Source organism: Gouania willdenowi, chromosome 14 (genome assembly GCF_900634775.1).
Source record: "Gouania willdenowi chromosome 14, fGouWil2.1, whole genome shotgun sequence".
NCBI classification, from domain to species: Eukaryota; Metazoa; Chordata; class Actinopteri; order Blenniiformes; family Gobiesocidae; genus Gouania; species Gouania willdenowi.
In genome coordinates this window covers 25,410,140-25,436,369 of record NC_041057.1, presented here as the reverse complement: position 1 = coordinate 25,436,369, position 26,230 = coordinate 25,410,140, and the positions used below count along the sequence as shown (strand labels likewise).

The 26,230-nt window shown below is 40.1% G+C and overlaps 1 protein-coding gene across 1 annotated transcript; it reads right to left on the bottom strand.

Moving 5' to 3' along the window:
• Positions 1 to 3,715: 3,715 nt before the first annotated feature.
• exoc3l2a (exocyst complex component 3-like 2a) lies at positions 3,716 to 24,513 on the bottom strand. Its single transcript, XM_028465880.1, has 13 exons — positions 24,251 to 24,513; positions 22,134 to 22,696; positions 19,637 to 19,854; positions 18,530 to 19,280; positions 18,330 to 18,444; positions 18,139 to 18,249; positions 17,954 to 18,054; positions 17,486 to 17,596; positions 17,253 to 17,388; positions 16,001 to 16,123; positions 15,768 to 15,923; positions 9,165 to 9,286; positions 3,716 to 4,793 (listed from the first exon to the last, which is right to left on the bottom strand). Exons 2-13 carry the CDS (start codon positions 22,670 to 22,672, stop codon positions 4,478 to 4,480), a joined length of 2,799 nt encoding a protein of 932 aa, XP_028321681.1. The 5' UTR covers positions 22,673 to 22,696; positions 24,251 to 24,513; the 3' UTR covers positions 3,716 to 4,477.
• Positions 24,514 to 26,230: the final 1,717 nt, after the last annotated feature.

Sequence of the window (26,230 nt, the reverse complement as noted above, 5' to 3'; positions counted from 1 at the left end):
GCCACTGTTCTCAATTCCATTGAGCAATGCATCAGAAACAGAGAAGAGTGGAATCCTTAAAAGTGCATGAGAGTGTGAACAAAGACAGGGCACGGCTTGTTTCCGAAAACAAACAGCCAACACAGCCAGATGGATTTTCCATCGCAGAGCTATGTTAATGAGAGGAAGCAAAGGAGTGCTTCCTAGGGATTGCATTGTGATAATCTACGTTTAGCAGCTTGATCAGGGAAATCTGCAAGAGTTCAGATCTTCCACCTACCTGCCCTCCTCCTTGAGAAATTGTAATCCCTGCACAGGATACTTGGAAAACAGCCGTCCTGCATCCGCATTCAGGGCTGCCATATGAGCTTATTACCATTTAATGGATAGCAATTTCTTTTTAAGTTCATCCCACTAATTCGTGGAATAACTAAAAATGACAACAAGCCCAAAGTGCAGCCCAAGGTGAGTGCTTAAGTTAGCTGCCTCATGATTTGCACTCAGGTGTGGCCCTTTCAAATCAAGCTTCCCTCACTATTTAACTGAGTGCTTGGACACAGTGTATTTGCTAGATCATTGTCTAATGTCAACCTCCTCGTGTCTCACTGACTGTTATACCCTGCTCCCTGGTTTTCTCTCATGCCGATTTTGTTTTTTGTTACTTTTGGAGAATAAATGGACTCTTATGAAAGCTACACCTGCCTGCTGCCTCCTTTTCCATCTCTGCATTTAGGGTTACAGGATTCCTTTGAGAAACCCCATCCTTCTCAGGATAGGTTTCCTGACCATCAAACAGGATATTCCTTTTGGAACAGATGTCCAACTTTGGTGTAGACCAGTGATTTTAGAGTGAATTGGGAATAAAGCCATCTCTGTCAAAAGCAATGACTATCTTTGAACAGAGTGGAAAGAAAAAAAGACTGAAACAGTCTGCCACTTGGCACACAAACAACTACTCCAACTCTCCAGTGTAAACTTTCGACTCCAAAGAACCTGCATTAGAATGGAATGAGCCTCTTAGACAAAGAGCAATGCAACTTAAAGGAATATATTTCACTTGTCCAATTCCCTTTACTCAGTTTGGTAGAAGTTTTGGAGAAAAAGCTATTGCATTTTCATGTAGACCAACAACATGCTACAGGTTTGCATTATATTTAAACAATGTACAGATGGCAGTTTCAGTTGCTGCCTTTGATTCAAGTTGGTTTTTTCAAATCTACAAATTTCTACAAATAAATAAGTCAGCCTGGAAACTGTAAGGAGTAAAGAGTTATTAACCATCGGTGGTTCACCATGATGAACCGTGGTGTCCTGTGTGTTGTCGTTCTGTGACAAGCTTTCAGAGTTTTGCTCATCTTACGTACCCTGGTACGTTTCTTTTACTTAAATGTGTTTTTCAATGAACGCATTAATTAACTAACAAAATAAGTTTATAAACAGCCTTAAGACTTAACCACAATGTGTCTAAAAAAAGAGATGCAATTGTTATAATTTAGAAAAATACCAAAATATGCCAAACGTCTAAATATTTTTTGACATCTTCTTTTACTGTTCAGTGCCTGAACCAGAACCATGGCAGTTTGAAAGCAGCCCCGGAGACTTCAGTGGAAAATCTTAGCGTCTGGTCAACCCCTTCGGTCACTTTTAAAAAGCCAACATTTAAGACTTCCAAAGCTGCATATAGGTTTTGGTTAGGTTTTTTTCTTATTATTTTATCTGGAATTCAATTTTGTGATCAAGATACTTTGTGTCTTGTACTTCTCCACGGTAGTAATATTTTTCTAAAGAAGTGATTATTCCAAAAATTAAATGTCTACTATTTTTAACTATTTAATTACAGCAACAATTATACAAGAGGTTAGCATAATGCCAGAGGCTAGCAAGCAGAATGAACCCTACTGACAGTACTATACTTTGTTTAGAGAAGTCTATGAGCTGATCATACATGAAACAGCCTAGTGGCTGCAGAGAACGGAAGTACCCTCCTAGGACATAACGTAAACTGGCTCCAATAAAAGCATCCATTGGCACCTAAGGGGACAACAGGAAATCTTTGTTTACCAAAAAACATCCCATTGTTGGCCTCGGGGTGTATGACCTTCCTGGCTGAATGCTGGCTGAGCAACATATAGCAGTTGTGGAGGTATTTCAAGAGCTGTACACTGAACAAAGCGGTAATATCCTTAAGATAAACAAAGAAACAAAGCGAGCGGTTAAATGTACTGGCTGCTTAGATTGTGCGTCAGTTCATCTGAGTCTGTAGTGTTCGTAAAGGTCTTCTTGGAATGCATTGTTTCACTTTACATTACAACATATTTTAGAGTAAACTTTGTGTACATTTCTATAGTTAGAAGTTTACCCAGCAACTGTACAAACATAATAATCCAAAGATTCTAAAACACTACAAAGAAGTAACGTTTTTGTAAAGACTGCATGAAATTGAAGCTAGCCATCAGTTGTAGCTGATGACATAGGCATCAACTGGCTTTAAATATTCGAACACTTTGCTATTGTGGTGCAGTTTGTACTGTTCAGTTAGTTTATAGCAAAATGTGAATGAATAATGGACAATTGGCAAGTGGTGAATGAGTGACTGCAACCCTTTGCAAAAGAAAATGAGAGCAGGTGTGGCAATACGGGTGAAAAAAGTGCATTCACATTACAAAACAAGTCTGTTATAATAACCAATCCAATCATTGTGTCTCATTTTTGTGGTTTACATAGGTTGGGCATTGTATGCAAGAGAGAGGCAGCCCCTGTGTGTGTTCAAACCGGTATTGTGACTTTAAAAGTAGAGATGGGGGCCGCTTGTTGTCAAAGTGCTGTGCAGACTTCCTACTTTGAACTCTGACATTTTATTTTTATGTTCAAATTTTACTAGAGTGCATTTCTTATCATTTTATATATATTACATGCGTTTTGAATCTTGTTGCATGAACTTTCATGGTGTTAACTGCTGTTGCATTTTTCAGCTTTGGCAAGGATCTATTATGCAGTTCTGACACACGGAAACACCTGTCCCACAGCGACTGCAAGTGGGACAAGTGGATGGGTATAAAAGAAAGACGTGCAGAAACCAAGGGAGTGGGGGGTCTCCGGATGATGGTAACAGGCAGAGACCACGATGAGTGGACTTGAAATCCAACTGATTGTGAAGCTACATTGACCTATTGTTTAACAGATAAGTGAAAGCAAGTCCGCCTTTACATATTGCCGCTGGGTAGGAACACCGTACAGTCCGTGACATTGTTCCACTGAAGTTGTTTTTGAGAAAAGTGTTTTTGTTTATTGAGTTATATTGCTCACTTTCTGTGCTTGTGATTAAAAACACTGGAACACCAGAAGATTTGGCTTAAAACATTTGGTTATTGTCAACATTTAATCCATCCATGTTCCAGTGATTTGCTGAATTCATCAGTAAAACATTGACATAAGGTCATAAACTTGGTCTTAATGCTTCAAACTTTTAAAAGATTTGTGATTATATAAGTTATCTTGTTCTTGAATTAGTTCGTTAGAGGAACTGTCCCTGTTTAGATTTATTTAAAGGCCTTTCACCAAACAACTAAGATAAATGGTTAGTGTGTTACAGGGTTAAGGAGATGTGTTTTTGTGTGACCCTATCCTTCGGTTATGGACAGGATATCAGTCTCCACCTTTCATCTTAAGCTTCAGAATCATGTGGCTATGATACATGATGATCTATAGGATAATAATGCAATATAATTTGCCCAGTCAATGGGTTTTTATTAGGTTTCCAGCAACAGTTCCATTTATATTCACAGTAGCAGTTAACCCATTCCAACATCCAGTCTCCCATTAATTGCTGTACAAAGGTTCGAGGAACACAAATATGTTGAAATTTGGAGGTTTTAAAGGAAATTTAGGATGGAGCCTAATGTGATTCAAGTTTGTATGTTTTCTAGCCACAGATTCAGATTCATGACTGTTCCTGTAATTGTCACCATCGATTTGAACACTTGGATCAAGGATCATTGCCCCCCACCATTTGGTTTTTATGTATTTTATGTTTAAACAACATGATATCATGTGGTGGTAAAGATTATCTTATTTGAAGTGTTTACAATCGTTGTACAGTACAGCAAATATGAACTACATACTAAAGAATATAATAAAACAAATACATGCTGAATGGCCAACACAGTTGAACAATATTGCATTGCATCTGCTCGCAGTTGTTTCTGCAATATTCTAAAGAACACAATTGTAAAAGGAATATCATAATATATCTCAAGAACATTTATACCTCATGACTGATTGGGATGGTTAAATCAGATTACTTGATAGTAAAGTAGGTTTCCATTTCCAAATAATGAAATGCAAGACACACAGTCAATCTGTGAGCATGTACAGTACGAGAAGTACCTGAGGTCAAGTTTTCTGTAGGTGGCTACTAATACTTGGTCAGCTTTAGTTCAAGGTGCATGTACATCTGATCACTATGTTCACAGTGTTACTGTTTCCCTATCCCAGCCAGCTAGTCCTCTCTAAGATGTTTACTATGGTCGTCAGCACCCTCTGCAGACTGTAGTGCAGCATCTTTGATGCTAGACCTTGGGTTCCTCCTTGGCCTGTGCTCTGAGAACCAGTTGGTGATGGTCATGGCAAGGCGGAGGAAACCCAGGCTGATGCAGTGCAGCTCTGAGGTGATGGGGATGTCCGAAAACAGGGCGTGGTCATGACATCTTAGGGGGCTGATGCACTCAAAGTCTTTCACAATGTTAAGAATCTCCTGCCGCTCTGCCTGTCTCATCATTCCTCGGACATTCAGGAGGGTGGAGACGTGCTTCTTTCTGTGAAGAGGAAGGATGCAGGGAGGGGGTGTGCATGAGTGTTAGTGGAAACAGGGTGTGCTCAGTGCTGTCAAAAGAACTTTTGCAACATCTGTCTGACTCACTGAAACTGCTTCTAGAAATAAACATCCCATTCTGAACTCTGTCCAGTCTTGGAATAATACAGACACTTTGCTTTACAGAAGCCTTCGTCATCATTCAACTCTGTTCATTTTGAAGTCTGTGTTAATAAATACCATCAATTTAATCCTCAAGTCCAAACCTAAATATGGTGTAATGTTACTGCAGGCAATTTATCAACAACAAAAAAGGCTCCTTCAGAGGCAATATAACAGATACTAAAAATGGAACGACTCAGCGCATTGAAAAATTGCTTGCGTGGGCATGGTTTGTAGAGAGCGTCGCTTGTACTGTACCCGCGGCTGCAGTTGGATATACTTGCATTTGGCACCGGCAGCAGGCACTTCTTGGAGGGTGCAGTTCAGATGTCAGTGACATCATTAAAGTTTGACCGTATGTTCTTCAGAAGAGGGCAGAGCAGCAGCTCAGAGAGCAGGATTAGTTAGGATTTCTCAGAAATGCAGGAATAAAGCCTTATTGGGGTGTTTTTGAATAAGAAATTAACATTGTAACAAGGTTAAAAGCTCAAAAAAGTTGATTTTGCATGAAATAGGACCTTTAAATCAAAGAGATTACTCTTAGCAGATATTCCCCCAGCCTTGCACTAAAGATGCTTAAGCGACTGCAGCCACTTCAATCGCCCGTGATGAGTTGCTTGAACTTAGTGGTGCTTTTTGGTCGCTCCATCACTTAATCGCTCCAGTGACGTGATACCAAGGAGCAGCGTGTGTCTGTGGAGCTGGAGACAGGGGAGAGAGAGGGTTGCTGCATTGAGAGGGCTGGTCACTTCTTCTCCAAAGTGTACAGCCCTCTCGCTGCAGCCGTCTCACTGTAGCGAGAAGCAGGAGCTGCTGCCTCGGCTCTACAGACAGTGACGGCTTTGGCAGTTGCTTGAAAGTAAAAGTCGCCGAAATCGCGCAAGGCGGGTCACTTGAAGGGAGGTCACTTGAGGTTGCTTGGGAGATAGAGGGCTGATCACTTCTTAGGTTTACAGAACTTATTATAGACAGCGCCATTTTTTACAGTTTAAATTATCAACTCACGGAGTTACTAAAGAATGAGTTCACTCGCTTATTCAAGAAATTAAATTTTACCCTGGTAAGTTGAGGAAGTGTACAGCCTCTCACTGTAGCGGGAGGGAGGGGCTGCTGATTTGGCTGTACAAACAGTGAAGGACGCGGGAGTTGTTACTTGAAGTCGCTTGAAAAGTAACATTTTTTTAACTATGAGTGACTAGGTTGCGCAGGACGTAGTCGTCGGAATCACGCAAGTCGGATCGCTTTAAGGGAGTTTGCTTAAAGTTGCGTTATTTACATTGATTTTGAATGTAATCTAGTCACTTCAGTCGTGTTCAATGTGAACGCACCTTTAGACATGCCTGCCTTATGAAAGGTTCAGCTCCCTCACATGAAGCACTTGGTTATGCTTTTCTTGCTGCCAATTCCATTGCTTTTTATTGATACAATTTCAATGTCCAGTCAACTTATTAGACACTTAGGCAGGCCCGTCACTATGGGCGGGCCGTGTGGGGCCATGTGGGGCCTTGTGCTCACCCACTTGTGACTTTTTTTTTTTAGCTCAATAGCTAATTTTTGTTATCGTAAGTTTGCATTTATTATTATTATCATTAAAACATAAAGAAACAATAGTGTTTGAGTATGATCTTTATTTTATTGAGGAAACAGTTGAGCAGCCACAAGGTGAAATAGATGAGTTTAAGAGCTTATATTACAGTGTTATTGCGGTGCAAAGTAAGATGTATTTGTGTTTTGGAGACCGCAGCACTGAGCTCATTGGAGCACCTGCTCCTTTGAACCCAGAGGCTGAGGATAATTTCCTGGATCCATCAAAGCTAACCCCTCAACTCAGATTGGCTGGAAACTACGTACCACTTAATTTATTGTAGCGCGTGAATTCCTGATGAGGAAGATGAGTGTGTGAGTACCAGTTCCCCACAAAGAGGAAGGAAATGTTGATGAGGAGGTTCAATACAGCGAAACACCGTTTACTGACATGGGATGAACTGGAGAGAAAATGCCTCTACTCAAAGTGTGTGTGTGTGTGTGTGTGTGTGTGTGTGTGTGTGTGTGTGTGTGTGTGTGTGTGTGTGTGTGTATGTGTGTGTGTGTGTTTGTTTAATCCAATCCTACTTGGTGCCAATTATCAAATCAGTGCCTCTGTATATATCTGGATAAAGTTGACTTATAATAATTGTGCCCACCCATGCTTATTACATGCCCCCCAAAGACCGAGATCTGGTGATGGGTAAATTTATGAGGATTTACTGAATTATGAAATAAAGGGTGCTAAATCACTTGCGTGCCTAAATGATTTGTTTGCACTATTGACTTACCTGCTGTGGGGAAGTTATTAAGATTGCAACGCAAATCAGTGCACTTGCAAAAGTGGTTCAACATTGAGGCGAATGTGCAAGATTACACTTGATACATTTGGACTTGATTGAGCAAAAGATCAGCAGGTGGACTTCCCTGTCTGCTGCACAAACCATTTATGTAGACAACAAAATCAATATTAATGGGAGTGCTGTTACTTAAATGGACTTAAAAATGGAGCATTCTTTTTTTCCTATAATTTTATGTAGGCCGTCAGTCCTCATTGCATTGCTCATATATATCTGCCCATGGGAAACAGGCACCTTCCTATTGATCCATTGATTATATTGAACTTGAGTTACTGCAACAACAGAGAAATCAGAAAATCCAGTGACGTGGACCGTTATTGGTCCACTGCAAACCTCACCATATCTGCATGTCATTGCCCAATCTCGTCAGATCTCGAAAGCTTGAAAGTGCATCCCAGTGTCTACATGCTTACTATTTGGATAATCATGGGAAAATTAAGGTGAGAGCTTAAGTAAGTCACATTCTGTCAATGCAAACAAGACCAGAACGGAAGTCCACTGCACCTGGTTTCCCTCCACATGTCCTGGACCTGGTCTCCACACACAATAGGACTGTTTACAATTTATGTCTGCAGTTTTCTGATCCTGCTCCTGTTTTCATGCAGTCTTTGGATGTTTGAGCTTGTAACAGCTGCTTCACGGTTAAATTTGCTTTGGTGGTGTTACAGTCCAAGTAGTATCCAAATAAACTGGTGACTGACTGTTGACTGTGAGGCTGGTGTGAGGAACAATAGATGTTAGAATTTCTACGATTTCACACTTTTGCATTAAACAATTACACAGCTGTTTGAGGGCAGTAAAAATGTGTTTTTGCACGTTTTAATACCGTGAGCCACTGAAGGCAAAGGAACCTGAGGTCGTGTAGTGAATCTAAATGTGAGCAGCTTGTTACAAGCTGAAACATCCACAGACTGCATGAAAACATGAGCAAAACAAGAAAAATGCTGAATAGTCCTATTGTGTGTGGAAACATGGTACAGGACCTGTGGAGGGAAACAGGTGCAGCAGACTTCAATTGTGGTCTTGTTCGCTCTGACATAATCTGACGTCCTTAAGCTCTTCCCCTAATTTTTCCATAAATAAAATATTCCATAAACAACAATATTTAATTTTAAAACAGAAATGCACTGCTTGTCCGGTTGTTGTTGCTTCTGTATTTCTGTTTAAGTCGGTAAAACAAAATAATCACACTGTTTATTTGTTATTTTGATTTGGTTTTAAAATGGAATAACCAAAGAATTAACAGTACACAAATTGCAATGCAGACTTTGATCTCCTAAATTCCTGTCAGGGAATGCCCTACAGTAAATAAAGAGAGTAAACTGCTGCCGAGTGTTAGCTTGCATCCAGGCCTTAGCATGTTATGTGCATGTTATGCCCCTCTTCCACAACTCTCCCACCTTTATTACAAGTATGGCACCAGTCTGTCTCCTGTAGGATAGCAGGAAATGGAAGTACTCGGCCGCAGCTTCCTGCCTGCTCCATAGAGGGTTGTAGGCTTGTTGGTTAGTTAGTCACCACCTGAGTCTTAATCTAAATACAAACAGGCTGGTAGACCTCTCCTATAGCCATCCTCCAAGTCCTTGCTGCCATATCCACTATCAAAACTGACCAAAGCAACTAACCAAAAATAGCTGTAAATGTAGATGTTTCCATGCACACTTTTCCTTGTTTTGATCCATTGTCACAATGTTTGCTGTCTTGCATTTTCTTGCTTTGGTTTCATGCCACAAACAACACACGGAATGTGTGGCTGTAAGCATAAAATACGGGCCACAAGATGCGTCCTCGTAATTTTTAACCTCCAATAGTTTGCTCAAAAGCCTCACCGTATATCTGGAAACTCTTTCACTAAGACAGCCACCTCCATCTGGATAGAAGGCGTATCTTCCAAGAGAATGATGTCAGCAAGGTGGCAGATGATGCTGTCCAACCAGGAAGAGCTGGAATCCTGAGGAAAGAGAAACAACACGTCACTGTTTTGCAGCAGCATGACAAAATACTTGTCACCATGTGACCAGGGAACCATTCTGCTCTGTTCAACTCAACAAAGTACAATATCATGCACCACTTACAATTTTTTACCCATTAAACAAGCAACTACAACTCATCATCAATCATACATTTTTAATTTAAAAGCTCCTTCAGAGCTCTTTAAACTGAAACACACTGAAATAGCTTTAATAAAAATAACCAGAATGATGAGTAATACACCATTTGAAATGTAGATCAAGAGGATATATTGTGTATATATTTGAAAAGTCATCCATTGCGCTTGCTATATCATCACTGGGACTATACCCTGGAACTTTGAAAAGGACAGTGGGGACAGCATTTGGATGTCATTTTCAGCCATCTTACCACAGATCCACACATGCCTTATCTTCCAGCTTAACAAGGAAGACACCTTAAAATGGGTAAGACTGCTAACCATTAGATGCCTTTTTCCTCATTGAACTATTTGGAGTTGCATGAATGGAGCATTTCATTGAGTAATCACTATATCACGGTTTGACTAACATGTCGACCTCCAAAAATATGCGATTAAAGTGTTTTTTTATTGCATATGCAGCTTCTAAATTGCCTCTCATTCCTACTATGAAAGTCCCTGTAAGCTTTCTGTCTTTCAGCTGAGCTGTCTTCATTATTTGGGTTCAATACGCTTTAAAACATTTATATATACTAGTTACAGTGCCCGTCGGAAGTATGTATTCATATAGTGGGGGCTTAAGTAGAGTTGTCATTTATGGCCAAATGAGTGTGTTTGAAGGTTGGATGTATAAAGAGGTGTACATACTCTCTGTAGTGTTATAAAGGGGTATATTTGTGGGTGCAAAGTAAAATAGTGTGTGCGATTTCCTTGGTTTGATTCTATGGGACATGTGCATGATAAATTTTTGTTTGGTGTCTTTTTCTGTAATATATGTTTTTTGGAGTCATTGTTGCCATTTTTGTGTGATTCTAAAGTCATTTTGTGTATTTTTGTATGTTTTTTGGTGTAGTTTTGTGCATTTCTGTTGTCATATTGTGTATTTTTTGTATAAATATTTATATTTGTGTATTTTGAGTCATTTTCATATTTTTCTGTAATGTATGTTTTTTGGAGTCATTTTGTGTGTTTTTGGAGCCTTTTTGTATATTTCAGTACATTTCTGTTTTCATTTTGTGTACTTTTTGTATGAATAATGTTTAGTTTTTAGTTTTATTTTACTCATATAGTAGATTTTTATTATAAATATTGTGTGTGTGTGTGTGTGCGTGTGCGTTTGCGTGTGTGGCTATCTCCATCTCCTCCGTGGGTTATCTCTCATACACATATCCTATCACAGGTTGTTGAGATATAAAAAAGAGTCCCAAAAGAAGCACGAAAAATAAAGGTTTTGCAACACCAAAGTCGCAACTCTCTCTCGAATGCTACGTTCACACAGGATGCGTCATGAAATGTCTGTATGTCCAGATTACATACAAAATCAATGGATAGATGTGTCCCAGATGCGAAATCTTTCCAGTGCGGCAATGCGGTGCGATCCGCACCGTCAAGTGCGTTGGCCGTGCGAGCGCGCTCCTGATTTTACGCATATCCGCACACTTGCACATTCGCAATAGTTAAAATTATTTAACTCCTGCGGCTGTTTCACACGACGAAAGCCAATCAGAGTCTTTGTTGATGATGACATCAGGCCGTCAACATGGACACCGATCTGTTCACCCATTCAACTGGTGGTTTATGTTTATGAGACGAGAAAAAGGAGCGCAACTCCTCGCTTCAGCAGGCAGTGAAACTCACTCATGTGTCGATGGTGGGTGGGGCTTCACTTCAGACGTGCGTATGATGTGAATGGGGACATTTTTTGATCCTGCGGACCCTGCGGTACGTTTTGTGTGGCAGATGGGTCCGGTGCCGCAGAAGACGCATTCGGTGTGAACGTAGCATAAACAGCTCTGTGGCGAATAATATAAGAAGAAACACCCTTGCGCAGAACAAACGATAATCATAGTGGAGCCGTGTTGTGGACCCATCCTCTCACAAAAAAGTTACATTCCTCTGTCTGATGAAGGAGACAGTTTGTGATATGGTCGGCTAAAGCCTTTTCACACTCTCGTACTGGTTCAGTAGTTCCGCATTAGGTCAAAGGTCAAGAGTAGGGATGTAACGATTCACTCAACTCCGGATACGATTCGAATCACGATACTGGGTTCACGATACGATTCTCTCAGGATTTATTTTACAAAATGGGACTGTAGACAATTTTTTTTTTTTGGGAAAAAAAACTAGAAAATGCTGTACTATTTTCCTTTTATTTTTCATTGTCAAAAGAATTCCTTGATAAACTATTCAAAACAATGCAATTTAACTAAAAATAAATCTTGAATGAAATAAATAAAGGAATAATACAAATGAAAATGAAGCCAATTAATTTAAATTCTGGTTCTATAATAAACAATGCAAAACTGCATAATAGTTCTTTTTCTTTTAAAAGTGCAACTGAAAATGTATTTTGTGCCTTAACAATTGGACTTTAAAAAAAAAAACCGATTGCACTGATTTACGTCATATTTGTTTGGACCAGCAGAGGGCGCTGGTAATACAGTGGTCGGTTGGCATGCAGATATCTTGCAGTGAAGAAGAGAAGCTATGCTAGCAGACAGAGCTAATAGAAAAACGTGACTTTTACACATATTCAAGTAATATTACAGATATTCTGTCGGTGCTAAAGGGGTAATGAATCGTTTATTAACATATTTAAGAGTAGAGGGTGGCCAGAAAGAAAGTATTAGCAGACTCCGCCCGCCGCCTACACTTGTGGATAGTGGTTAAAAAAAGTACTGCGATTCAATTTTCAGAAAATCGATATCAACCGTGATACCTATGAATCGATTTTTAACTGCCTTACGATTAATCGTTACATCCCTAGTCAAGAGGGATAAACTCGCCATGTCTGACGGTGTAGGAAGTGAGGCTGACAGAGATTTTGATTATCTAACCCGTTTGAGCGTTGATTCCTTGAAAGATTTTTTGCTTAAACATGGTATCGGTCTCCAAGGCAGAAAGGCCAAGTTACTGTAACTGCTCAAGCTAATGCTGCACACGAGTAAAGAATTCTGTTTTTTTCGGACTTTTCAAACTGTTTCAGCTCATGGCTTTACTCCAGTTCACTTATTGACCTGTCCATCTTGTGCACTTCCTTCAAATTTGTACATTTAATTAAAAAAAATAGCTTATTAAAAATAACCATGGACCTGGTTAGTGCAGGTGTACCTGCACTAACTTCATTTATTTATTTATTTTTACTTTGTCTGCACATGCTGACAATAATATATATTATTTATAGAAAGTGTCTGTACGTTAAACGTAGCCATAGGCATAGGCATGCGCAGTTAGAGAGTGTGAAAAGGCTTATTGGCCGTCAGCATAGCCACCGCCCATAGTCATGGAGAAGGAGAAGGAAGTCAAGTCCGTGACCCGTGATTTAGAGGAAGTTTGGGATCACAGGAATAATTTTAAATGACCATGAAATATTAAATAACCATGTAATATTAGATAACCATGAAATATTAATTTAAATAACTTTTAGCAGTACAACTTTTTTAATATTGACCTTCTTTTTTAAACCCAAACAAATTGCGACGCAGTGACGTCATGAACCCGGAAACGGAAGTAGCGCGCTCATTACCGAGAGTGCCGTAATCTTAAAATGAACGTTTGCAACACCAAATTCCTCCAAAATAACGGATGTGCTATTTGGAAGCTGTTGACTAAGTTTCAGGCCGAACTCATACGTTGTCGGGATGATATTCATTCCACCAACACACTCACTCACTCACACACACACACACAGACCTTTGCTGCTTTATAGATGGAATTCCAGATATCCTTACATGTTGGTTAATCATTTTTAAGTAAGTAAGGGTTTTGTCTTGGCCTTTTCTCTATCATTGTTTTAGCCTGTTGCAGGTTGTGGGAGTCTTTGTAACCGCTATCTAACCTTGACAATGAAGGATGTGTGTATTTTGTAACCATTGAGGTAAAAAAAATGATAATTCACTGAGTGAATAACAAGCTTACACCTCTGCATCCCTTGTTCTTGTTTTTCCTCGAAGCTTTTAGGAAAAAAACAAGTGAGAATGATCTTGCTTGGCATTCCCTAAAAATAACATTGTCTTTTTTAGACAACCATTAAAATCTCATCCTCCTCTTCAACCCCCAATGTTTCCACTTTTAAAATCTGCTCCATTCTCATTCTACGTTGAAAAGGGCTACGAAGTTCATCCCAAAGACAGATCAAAGTGGGCCAGCTGACAGGAACGGGAAGTTCCTTCTGAACACAGCAGCTTCCTGTTGTCAGCCGAGGTGACGGACACTTGTTTGAACTCACAAACAGAGAGGGGGCAAATGCCATGCTGTCAGGCCTCCATGTTTTACACCCACTTCCCCCTCAAGCTAGTGCTAACGTAAGCCTGCTTCATCCATCTCCATCTCACTGACGGCAGTTATTATTCAGACCTCACTCCTGTAACAACACTTTCTGAGTTATTCCTGACCCCAACATCCAGGGTATGGCTGAAGTCCCTGCTTTCAAACTGTTTATACAGTACATACCATGAACTAGCTAAGCCTGTGTTTCTAACAATCTATACTTTGGGGCAGGTTTATCTCCGAGTTACATGAAAAAAATAAAATGTTTAAAAAAACAACAACACCAGTAATGCCTGGAAAATAGTGTACCTGTGCTGTATATAATTTTCATCCTCACATTGAATCGATCTGGATGTTTCCGTGTGACCTTGATTGGGATATCCTAGGACTTGTTGATCTGAATTATTATTCATGATTTCTTATTAAAGTAAATCAATCAATGATGTTGTACATAATTTATACTGCTTTATTTCAGCAGTAAATGTCATCTTTAACTAACTACATTAACTGATTGTTTGATTTCTAAATGTAAAACATCTTCTAATTAAAAGACTATTGTTCGATGTAAACGTTTGCATTTCTTCCTATGTGTATGTCTTTATCTCTTGATGAGCTCATGTTTGACCCTGACAATCACAAATGTCATACGTATCGTCACAAAAGAAGAAACATGGCCAGCCATGTGTTAGGCCAAAAAGAGGAGAGACCAGATAACATCACTGGATAAGAATGCTATAAAAACTACGTTCGGGGCTGGATTCAGCAACCCTGAAGCCAACAACTGTGAATTAAGATGAGTGACCGTTTTCCTATTTGACTTCATATGACTTGTTGATTCATTTCTATTCATATGTTAATAAATTGATTGATTCAACAAAGCAAAATCTCTTTTTTTTTTTTTTTTTTTTTTTTTCTCTTGTCTGCACATTCTGTCGAAGGTTAACACTACAAGAAGTGCAATCTTTTAACAGCAATGCATATTTTGTTATTGCAATTAAATAAATTTATTTATTTCATTGCATAATTGTGACCATCACCAGCCCTCCCTAGGGAAGGGTAAGAAATACTTTATTAAAGGGAGGATGTAAAAAAAGAGAGGGCAGTGTTACACCAAGGTGAGGGGTTGGAGAGGGGTGGGGAAGTTAACAGGGAAGAGGAATACAAGATAGGAAATGGAATGGGTGGGGAGTAGTCGATAGATTTCAAGTGATGCGATGTGAAATTGTGGTTGTGTATATTGTGCTTATTGTTGAGTTATCAAGCCAGTTTGGTGACCAGTGTGCGGCTTAGGAATAATGGTGGTGGCTGTGAGCAGAGGAAGAAGTGAGTGGAAATTCCATAAAACAGGTATTTGGGAACAACGTGTCTGTGGTTGAGCCCAGTATGAGTGTTATCCCACAGCCCAAGGCCAGTGCATCCATGACAAATGTATTTCCAAGAACCGCCACTGCAAAACCCACGAGCCGCCCCCGGGCCCCGGAAGCAGCCAGGCCAGCAGCAAGAGCGGGCAACCCGGGGGCCCCCGGCGACCACCACACGGCCAAGCAGCCCCCCGAACGCCCCCAAGATCCCAAACCGAGAGGCAACCATCGCCCCCCCAAAGCAAAATCTCTGACTCCGTGTCTCTGAATTCAATCTCAGGTGTGAACACATGAGTATCTTCTTCTACTCAGACGCAAAGATTTTTGTAATATTTTTTAGGGCCTACCTTAGTATATATCCTGACACTGTAAGCAGATGTATTGTAATATTTTTCAATATATTCAAGTTATTAGGTATTTAAAGTTTACTTATTAGTGGAACAATTCATGGACATGTAAACATGCATGTTTCAGCAGGAGCTGATTTCCATCATTAGTCTATAGGCCAACTAAGCCAGCAACATTAATTAAAACATGACAAGGGGCAGAAGGAGAAATTATTGTGGTTATTTATTGATAAAAGCACTAGAAGAGAAAAGTCCAAAGAGCTCCACAATTTAAACAATATGCTGTTATCAAAAAAGTAAACTCACCAGATCCCTAAAGAGTCCTTTTAGCTGTTTGGCTTCATCCTGTAGGCGAAAAGCCATCCTTTTCCTCATTTTAGAGGAAGTACAGATGACCCGTCCCCGCATTATGGCCCGAACATACTCCACCAGGACACGCCGGTGCACCTCACCAACCAGCCTCTGCCATTCACATTTTAGCACTGATTAGTTGTTTTATGTTGTCACTCACCATCATTTCTGCATCACCACAGTGTTACCTGGTAAGGTGGAGAATCCATCCTTCTGAACTTCTTGAAGTGCTGTTTAATGAGAGCATTGATTGCCTCAAAGGCCTCTGTGTTGTTCAACCATTTTCTCTTAAGTAGCTTGTCAAAGAAAGGCTGAAATTGCACATTGAACATGTTCAGGTACATATTTAGAAGCAGTGTTGGGAACGTTACTTTAAAAAAGTAATTAGTTATAGTTACTCACTACTTCTTCCAAAAAGTAACTGAGTTAGTAACTGAATTACTCTATAATAAAAGTAACTCAATACCAATACCAATACCAATACTGTTAAAAAAAAAAGTTGCTATATGTCAAAGAATTCACATTTTTTAGATGTGTGTCATTGTGAGGTGCTTCATTAAATTTCAGTTGATTACAACGGATGTCGACAAAGTCTTGTCTCCTGGATATAATGAACACTTCACATGCACGTTCTTGTTTTTGACCACAATTAATTTAAAGTAGTGTTTGTATCGTCACCTTAAAAATGCCAACTTTTCATCGGACTGCTCCACACTCGCCATCTCTGCTGCTTCATCAATCTGTAGTGTGTGTGTGTGCGTGCGTGTTGGCACATGAGTAAAAACACTAGCTCTGATTGGCTACCATGGAACATGACGCCGCCTTAGCCAATCATAATCGCTTACCTTGTTTCTAACCCACCTCCTCACTACAGCTGAGTAAGAAGCCAGGGACGCTTTCGGATCACAGTTTATTCAATCATTGCATGTAACGCACCACATTTAATGTTCAGTAAAGATAACGGCGTTGTAACGGCATAAAAAGTAATTAGTTAGATTACCCCGTTACGGAAAAACAAACGCCGTTACCTAACGCCGTTTATTGAAACGCTGTTATTAACCCAAACACTGTTTAGAAGTCATGTCTTCTTTGGTATATGTACAACTATTACTTACTTTTATTTATTTAAAACCAGCCCTGATATTATGGAAGATAAGTAAATAAATGTGAGCCTATAGCACAATTCAGCAGCACAAACTACATCTGATAATACAGACCAAATGTAGGACCAGTGTATTTTTTACAATTTGTAATATTTTGCAATCAATTTTAACATATCTTCTGAACCATTATTTTGAGGTTATATTTCCCCAGTTAGCACTCATTTATTACTTAACATTTTACAATTGTTTTTTGCAGTTCTAAAACTTATTGTGGGGTGAAGATTTCCAAGTGCATTCATATTAAAGAAGCAAATTTAACAAATTCCTTGAGACTCACCCTGATGTGCTCAAACAGTCTGTCAATCAGCACCTTCACTGACTGGTTGACGAGCCTATCCAACGATGAGTTGGCTCTCTGGGCTGTCTCCTCACTGCCATGTGGATCACACTGCCTGCAGTGCTCTAAAAAGGACCTTTAGGATCCAAAACACATGGTATGATGTTGGTTTTTCCCCCTTCATGAAAGTACGTTGACAAATATGTAGTGAATCAGCAATAGGGTCTGTTTACCTTAGAGGAGGGCAACAGTTGACCAGAGCAATAGTCCTGGAAACATATCCATCCCCCCTATCTCCAAATTCAGCCTGAGTGTCATGAAACATCTCCACCTTCCTCTGAAAACTGTGTTGATGGAGGTTATTAAAATAACCTCAATACAAATTCAAAATGCCCACAAGCAGTTGTTGCAAATACACCCAAACATAATATCTTCAGCAGTTTGGCTCCAGCTTTGAGGTTGCATTGTACTCTGCTATCAATTAAAAACTTTTAAATGTTATTCATCAAACAAAGGTTTATGCTACACCTGCTTAACAATTTCTTATTTTCAACTTTGGGTTTCTCAGCTGAGATAAATAAATGGAATAAATTAACTACATTTTAATAAACTACCTTTTTGAAATTAGATACATTTTGATGGAATTTTATTATGTACCACTCAAGAGTAAAACTGATTAATTTGTTATTGTTTGTACAAACCTATAAAGAAAGTCTGCCAATCCAATGAGACTACAGCGAGCCACTCTTGCTCCAAGAAACTGATTCACAGATGTGGATCTATCCAAATCCACCTTCAGCCTCTAGAATTATAACAGACAGATATGAAGGAGCAGGTCCTTTAAAGGAATGGTGTGTTTGGACATGCAGATGTGGTGATACCATACCTGGATGACAGAACGAGCCAGATTTGACTGAAACTCTTCTATGTGCAGGGTTTGGGCCCATCGTCTTTCCTCTTCATCCAGAACCTGGATAAGTTCAGTTGTAACCTTGTCCTGATTAAAATGACGTAGATTTAGAATATATTTCTTCAACATCTACCAGAAAAGAAAACTTGACAAAGTTTATATGATACCTTGACAATACTGATGCAGTCTTGTTCCAGTCTGTCCACTGTCTCCTGAGACACAATAGGCTCCAGTGTAGCATAGTTAATGGGTGTCATGGATCCAACAGTTCCCAGAACATCCCTGGTTAGAAGTGGTATAAACACCAAAACATTAAAATATATATGGTCCTCAGTTTCTTGTTGATGTGTCTAGTGTCATTGCTCACCTGTTGTATACGTTGTAGAACCAGTCAAGCAGTGAGTAGACATCAGTAATTTGTAGTGGGCCACTGGTAATGGTTCGAAGACGTTTGGCTACAGCTTGATGATAACTTTCTATATACACTTGAAAAGCTGCAAACTCCTCTGGGTAAATGGATACAGCATTCCTTCTTGCTGAATCCAGGTCGTCAACCATCCGACTCCTCAGTCGTTCTAGATACAAAGCCAGCTGGCCTGCCTGTGTGTCCACCTGATGTGGCAGGCTCCAGTCGGCAGCTTCAGCAACTGCTTGTCTCCACTTTATCTTGAGTCGTCGTGGACGCTGGCTGGGTTGAAGGAGGGGGGCTTCACGCACAGGCTTGGTCACCTCCCTCAGAGCCCATGCAGCATCAGCATGCTCCTCTTGCTGGATCACCAGCACTACCAGACCCAGATTGGGACCAGCACTGGGCTGTCGAAGTGATTCTCGGACCACATCCCACATCTCCTTCTGCAAGGCTTCATAAAGGAGCTCCACATCCTTAGCCTTTCTTCGACTGGAGTCCAGGGTTGCATTGGAGCTCAGGGCTTCATCCAATGATGAAGACGATAAAGCAATAATGGAGCGTGGCAAGCTGGAATAATAAGTCGGGGTCAAAGTGGGTGTAGATGTAGTTGGAAGGAGAGACAGCAGCTCACACTCTCGCTCAAGCTCCTGAATGTGTGTGTCAGCCAGTAGAAGGTCCCTGTGATTCACCAGCTGCAGGATCTCCAGAACTGCAGGGAGTAGAAAGAGATAGATTATTGTTCAACATTCAAGAGATAAAACAGTTAGTGGCTAAGAGGTCACACTTTCATCCTCAGTGATGGTGCTGGCAAAATAACCGGGTTTTTGTTGCTCTTTCTGCACATTTCCTGGATAGTGGAGTTGCAAACTGTAGCTTGATTAAACTTCTATCAGAAAAAAATTGGGTGTTGAAGGAAGTTTGGTCATTTTCTGGTCATCTAATTTTTCAGGTTTTCTCAGTGAACCCAAGGACTCAGGGATTCCTTTAAATATGTCAAGAAACATTTTATGGTGTGAAGTGCTTGTTGAAAAAACTTGAAGAGGAACATTTCTGACATTCCTTTACCTGAGAGGGGCTCTCTGGTCTTAATCACTTGTTCCTCTTCCTCCATTTCCTCCTCAGGCTCCTGGGATGCTTTGTCTGAAATAGATTCCCTCTTCAACTTGCCCAGACTGACCATCCTGAGGAAGGAGGGCCTCCTGGCAGCCTCGGCCTCAGTCTCAGCACAGAAGTTCCCACAGGGCAGGCTTTCTCTGCGCTCCTCCTTACGTCGACCTGTAAAGCTGCAGGGTATCCACAGCAGCAACAGAGACCATGACTGACAATTCCACAGACCCACTCTAAATGCAAACATTAAAGAGTAACTAAACCCCTGCTTTCTGCTGACCAGTCATTAGAGGGGAAATTCAAAAAATACTTTGATTATGGGTGTTACTCCTGATGCAGAAAGACACGCCTACTCAGACAGCCGGTGAACGCTGGCAGTAACCGATCGCTGCCTGCTCAGCTATTATATATAATACACAGCTCACAAGCATAAACACACAGCACACAGCCCCACAGACAATACCTTACTCACAAACAGTCCCTGCTCTACTCTTGCCATGAGCCTCACACTCATAAACACACACTACAGCAATAAGAACATGCATGTTCGCGCACACTCAGAGACAGACAGGGATATGCACGCTATATGTTTGTACATACACACATAGCTTGATGAACCCTCTGATTAGTGCAGAATCTGCTCTTTATAGAAGCACAGAGTTAAAAACATCACAGCTACAGCGGGCTGTTTCACACGGAACATTAGACTTCCTTATTAAAACTGTCAATGAATGCTCACTGAGGGCTATGATTGGAGGAAACCCTCCTCCCTTTTATAGGAGGGGCGGGGCCAACAGTGAAAGTTGATAACACAGGGCAATCCAAAGAATCTGTTTCAGCCAAGAGCAAAATTCACTTGTAATAGCCATCGTTCAACCTTTAGAAACCAGTAACTCTGACATTTTACAACTAAATATGTAAAATTAAAATACTTTTACTAAAATGTTAAAAGTTGGACTAGGATCAATCCACAGCACTATTTAATACCCAAATGCATATGTATTCAGCAGAAAAAAGTGGGTTTCGGGTTTAGTTACTCTTTAAGGAAATTCCTGACAGCCAGTGTTCCATAACAGAAGTTCTAGTAACTCTGGTGCAATGGCATTCAGTGACACATCTACTAACAGTGAACACCTCAGTTAAAATAGTGTAATTCATAGAGCACAGCAAGTACATAATGTGTCTGTAACAAACAAACAAAGGGTTTTCACTGATCAAAATATTGCAGGAGCACATTGCATAACTGCACAGGAAGTAAGAACAACATATCATTTTCTGCAAGTGAGTGGCAGTTCTCATGAGTTACATCTATGGTGTTCATGGGCATGGGTGATATTTTATAAGCTTTAGCTGCACAGAAAAACTGATTTGTATATTTAATGCCAGTTTTTGGCATGTGAATTTCAATTTTATTAAATCAGTTATTTCTGCATGACGCAGAACCCTTAGACAATGCTTAGTGCTTTTTTAGAAAATTGGGCATTTTGCATTGTGTCAAAGCTCTGTGTAGCTATTTTGGTTTTACAATTTATTGTATGGTGAAACAATCATAATAAACATTTAATGATTTGCCTGTAGTTATAACAAGACATTAAAATTCTTCACTTTTCAGTGATGACAGCATTTATAATTAGGGATGTAACGATTAATCGTAAGGCAGTTAAAAATCGATTCATAGGTACCACGGTTCACATCGATGCTCTGAAAATTGAATCGCAGTACTTTTTTTAAACAGCAGAGGGCGCTATATATTAATCCTTCCAGAAGCGGACGTGACGGGCGGAATCTGCTACTATTTTCTTTCTTGCCGCCATTTACTGTTAAACATGCTCATAAATGATTCTTTACTCCTTTAGCACCGAAAGAATATTTGTAATATTACGTGAATATCTGTAAAAGTCACGTTTTTCTATTAGCTCTGTCTGCTAGCATAGCTTCTCTTCTTCACTGGTGGAATAACTGCATGCCAACTGACCACTGGGTTACCAGCGCCCTCTGCTGGTCTAAACAAATATCATTTTTTTTTTTGGTTTTTTTTAAAAGTCCAATTGTTAAGGCACAAAATACATTTTCAGTTGCACTTTTAAAAAGAAAAAGAACTATTATGCAGTTTTGAATTGTTTACTATAGAACCAGAATATAAATTAATAGGTTCCTTCTTCATTTGTATTATTCCTTTATGTATTTCATTCAAGATTTATTTTTAGTTAAATTGCATCATTTTGCATAGTTTATCAAGGGATTCTTTTGACAATGAAAAATAAAAGGAAAATAGTATAGTATTTTCCCCAAAAAAATAGAGGAATATTTTTCAGTCATTTGTCAACATTCCCATTTTGTAAAATAAATCGTGAGAAAATGGTATCGTGAACCCAGTATTGTGAATCGAATCGTATCGGGAGTTGAGTGAATCGTTACATCCCTATTTATAATCCTTCTCCCCATCTTTCCTCACCGGAGAAGGGTCATTATTCCCTCCGAACTTCTGCGCAGTCCCTTCCTTTTCTCCCCCTTATCTGCAGGAAGGGTGTTTGAGTCTCCAGGGTTGCAATGTGGGGAACTGTCCCCCCACGCATTTCGTCCTTTTATGCGAAGACCCTTCCCTAGTTTTCCAAGTGTCTTGAGTGGCGACACTCCACAGATCCGCTCCAAGGTCCCCCTGAGTGGTTTTGACTTGGGGTTCCCAAACCCATGCCTCTCTGTATTCACCTCATTTTCCTGCTCTTCTCCATCAAGGGAGGACCGGAGCTGGAGGTTACTCTTGTTGTCCCCCATGATGAGGCCCATGTCCCCTTCATTCCGCTCATCCTCATCCTGGTCTAGATCTTCGAAAGGGTTGAGGCTCTTTTTGCAATCCTTTAGGTCATTTAGGTCATTGAGATTACTGAGGTCTCTGAGGTCTAAGTCCAGATGGGGCAGTATCAGCTCTCCATTCACTCTGGGAAAATCATGGCAGCTCTTTGATCGTCCTGGGAGTTTTTTTAGAATTGGCATAGCTGCAAGTGAAACTTCAATAAACTGAAAGACAGAAACAATGGGTGAAACATTCATCATTTATAAGTCTAATATAAGCAAAGCAAGAGGTCAAATTAAAAATAATCCTGTTTACAAAGTTTACAAATAGATTGAGTTTACAGTCTCTTATAAACTCAAGAAAAGTTCTGCGATTCACTTTTCAGGGATCACAGAATAAAGTAGTATCCCACTACAAATATCTGGGTTTTGCAATTGATAATAATATATTGTTTGCTACTCGGGTTCAGCTACTGGTTACTTTAAAGCTAAGAAGTGACTTGTCGCTGCCACCTCATGTTTGTGTTAAACTACGGTGACGTGTATGCATGCACTTTCAGTGCACGTTGGCTATACTCATTTATGACTGTTTCCAACGAAGCTTTGTGTTTTATATTGAATCTTATAAGCCATACTCATATGTGTGCTAAATGCCATGTTTGGCTGAACTACTTTATCATTCCACAGATTCACTAACTGCCATACTTTTATTCATACTGGTGTGCTAGGTCTGCTGCCTCCAAACCTCTAGTCACACTTAAGTTGGAAGTTTACAGGAGTTCATGTTGTTCTTTAATGGTGATCATGTACTTCAGTTTAAATGATGGAACTCAAAACATCCTCTCACATGCTAGTTAGTAAAATCACTAACTAAGCAAAGAGGAAATATGTCTTCAAAATATTGTTTTGCTAACATGTGCTAAACCAGGACCTTATGTAAACACTGGCGGGATGAAGAACTGAGTTAACCAGAACGCACGTTTTGACCAGCTGGCTGACAATAGAAATCAGTAAAAGGAGAAGTGAAGACACTTGGTTTGAGGTTTGAAATTATTCTTAAGGGAATGGATGTATCGTAATCTCTCTTTCTTGTGTAGTCAGTGAGAGAAAATGGCAAAATCCTTTCATTATAATTACTCCTTGTGTTTCCCACAAAACACTTTTGAGTATGATAACAGTAATATCATTTTGAATTGCATGTCTTGGTTAAAGACTCTCTCCAACAGATGTTTACCAGCTTCATGAATCTTTTTCTTCAGGTTTATGCATCCTAATCTTCAGAGCAATGCAAAATAATTCCACATTGGCCTTATGACTCAGATTTGACTCAATCATAAAAAAGACTGATGCTTAATTTCACATGCCGAAGTTTACTAAAGACCTTTTGATGCTTAATTTTGGATATTCAGCAAGATGAGGACACCATCATCCTCAGCTCAAAGATGCAAAATAAGACAGAAGTGAAGAGTTGAGCAGTTCTTTTAACGTGTTTTTATATATCAACAAATATAACACAAAATAAGTTCTATACTGAAAAAAGATAGAGAAAATGAAAATACAATAATAAACCCAAAGACTACAATTGTTGCACAGTAATGAGATTATTTTGACACAAATGATTGTATCAACAGTCTCTGCTCAGATAGAGACAGACTTGATTTAGGAAAGCAAAACTTATATTTCTCTGGCTATTTAAAAATGAAATGAAAATACTCTAATAATAACTGTAAAAACTAAAGTGATCCCTTTTTCAAGCTGTTGCAAGAAAATGAGTCTGACCTGTTGAGGATGAGGATGCTGCTGCTGCCTTTCAGTCCAGTTTCATCCTCGACTATAGTGGCTGTGCAGACTCCCAGGCAGGGGAGTGTGTGAATGTATTGTCAAAGTGTGTGTGGGTGTGAAGAAGAGCCGATGAGTGTACGAGCGTGTGCCTCAAAGTACGCAGTGACTCAAGAGACAATGTGGCTGCCTGTGCTTTCATGACGCTCTCTATTGTGGTGGAGGACGATGATATGTTTTCCTGAGGAAAGACCCGTCCTGTCCTCTCTCTCTTTTCCCCCGGACTCAAACAAACACAAACCTATACACACGCATGCACATGCACACATGTACCCAGAGGCACACACACACACTGCAGAACCATTAGTGTGATTGTAATACCTGTGCTAAACTGTCTTTTGTACTTTAGTCATTGTTCAGTGGGTTTTTGTGCAAAAGAATATGATTCACGCTTTGAGCCTTGAGCAGAAATGCCATTCTTACACCATCACCAGTGTGTTTCCCTCAGCGGAAGTGTTTAAGTGGACGTATCAGGCGCCAAGAGTTGCTGGTGTTACTTTGCTTTCCTTTCAGAGCTACAAGGTCAGTGTAGCCTGTGTGTGTCATAAACAGATCAGCAGAGCAAAACAACTAAATGAAAGGACATGCTGTATGAGTAGAATTGCTTTTCAGAGCTTTTTAACACCTATTATTATCATGCACTTCTTTCTTTCTTTCTTTCTTTCTTTCTTTCTTTCTTTCTTTCTTTCTTTCTTTCCTTATTTTGTTGGTGGGTCTGTCTTAGTGAGAGAAGAGAGGTCTTTAATATATATATATATATATATATATATATATATATATATATATATATATATATATATTAGTTTCTTTCTGTTTTCAATGTATGATCAATGTTTGTGATGTTAGTGTAGTGGTTGAATCCATTTAGTTTTATTTGTTTGTTTTTTTCGTGTTTTTACCCAACGAGCCGCGCTCCCCCTGCAACTGAAGAGATTCCCTCTGCCAAAGGGATCTACGCGTCTCGGGCACAATCCAACACAGTGGGCTTCACTGTGTACTGTCTGTGTGGACACACTACCGATTTGTGACCACATCTCCACACGCAAAGCACTTAAAATTCCACCAACTCGCGTAAATTAATTTGTACCCTTCTTCATGGGTAAAAGCAGCAGTCCTGTACCTTCACGTGGCAGAGGGAGTGCAGGGCCTCATAGACATTAAATCAAGGCTAGCTGCCTTCAGGCAGCTTGGCGGCTGCTGTACGGTCACTGTGTCTGCTGGTTGGCTGTGGCCAGGCTGCTACTGTGAAGGGCTGATCAGCTTGGTTTGGACAAGCAGCTCCTCCTCCTGGATTCACAGAGTTTTAGTGGGTTGACACCATTCTACACATCCATTATAGAGGCTTGGAAGACGGTAGACCACAGGAGGCCACCTGACCCTAAACCTGAGATGTGGTTGTTTGAAGAGCCATTGTTTTCAACAAAATCCTGTTTGCCGCACCCTTATCCTCTGCCAGCATAAATAACTGTTTTATTGCAGATGGAGCAGTAAAACTGGGCCATCTAACGAGACTGTCAACCCAGAAAAGAGAATTTGCTGAGCAATGGCATGATGGACTGGAGTACAGTTTTCCATCCCTAAGTATGAGTCCTGCGGTGGGCGAGTGGGAGGAAGAGGATGGCCTGCTGCTGAAATTCGATATACCATCCTTGGGAATCTTCAGCTCCTGCACAGGGAAACAGCTTTATTCCAGCTGTATAAAGGTGATCAACATTAGCTCTCTTAAAGGAGTGCAAGAGTCTAAATGGACAGACCCTTTGGGTTCCTGCGGCAACTGAAGAAGTTCAGTCTTCCAACAAAGATGATGGTGAACTTCTACAGCTCCATTATCCAGTCCACCCTCTGCTCCTCCATCACCATCTGGTATGTTGCAGCTATAGCCAAGGACAAGGTCACACTGCAGCGTATCATCCACTCTGC

Bases quoted from the DNA above. Each gene is read 5' to 3' on its own strand.
- exoc3l2a (XM_028465880.1), bottom strand. From the start codon at position 22,672: ATGCCAATTCTAAAAAAACTCCCAGGACGATCAAAGAGCTGCCATGAT. The intron at 19,281-19,636 runs GTAAAGGAATGT...TACTCCCTGCAG, and splicing joins GACCAGAGAGCCCCTCTCAG to TTCTGGAGATCCTGCAGCTG. The intron at 18,055-18,138 runs GTATGGTATCAC...TTATAATTCTAG, and splicing joins TGGCTCGTTCTGTCATCCAG to AGGCTGAAGGTGGATTTGGA.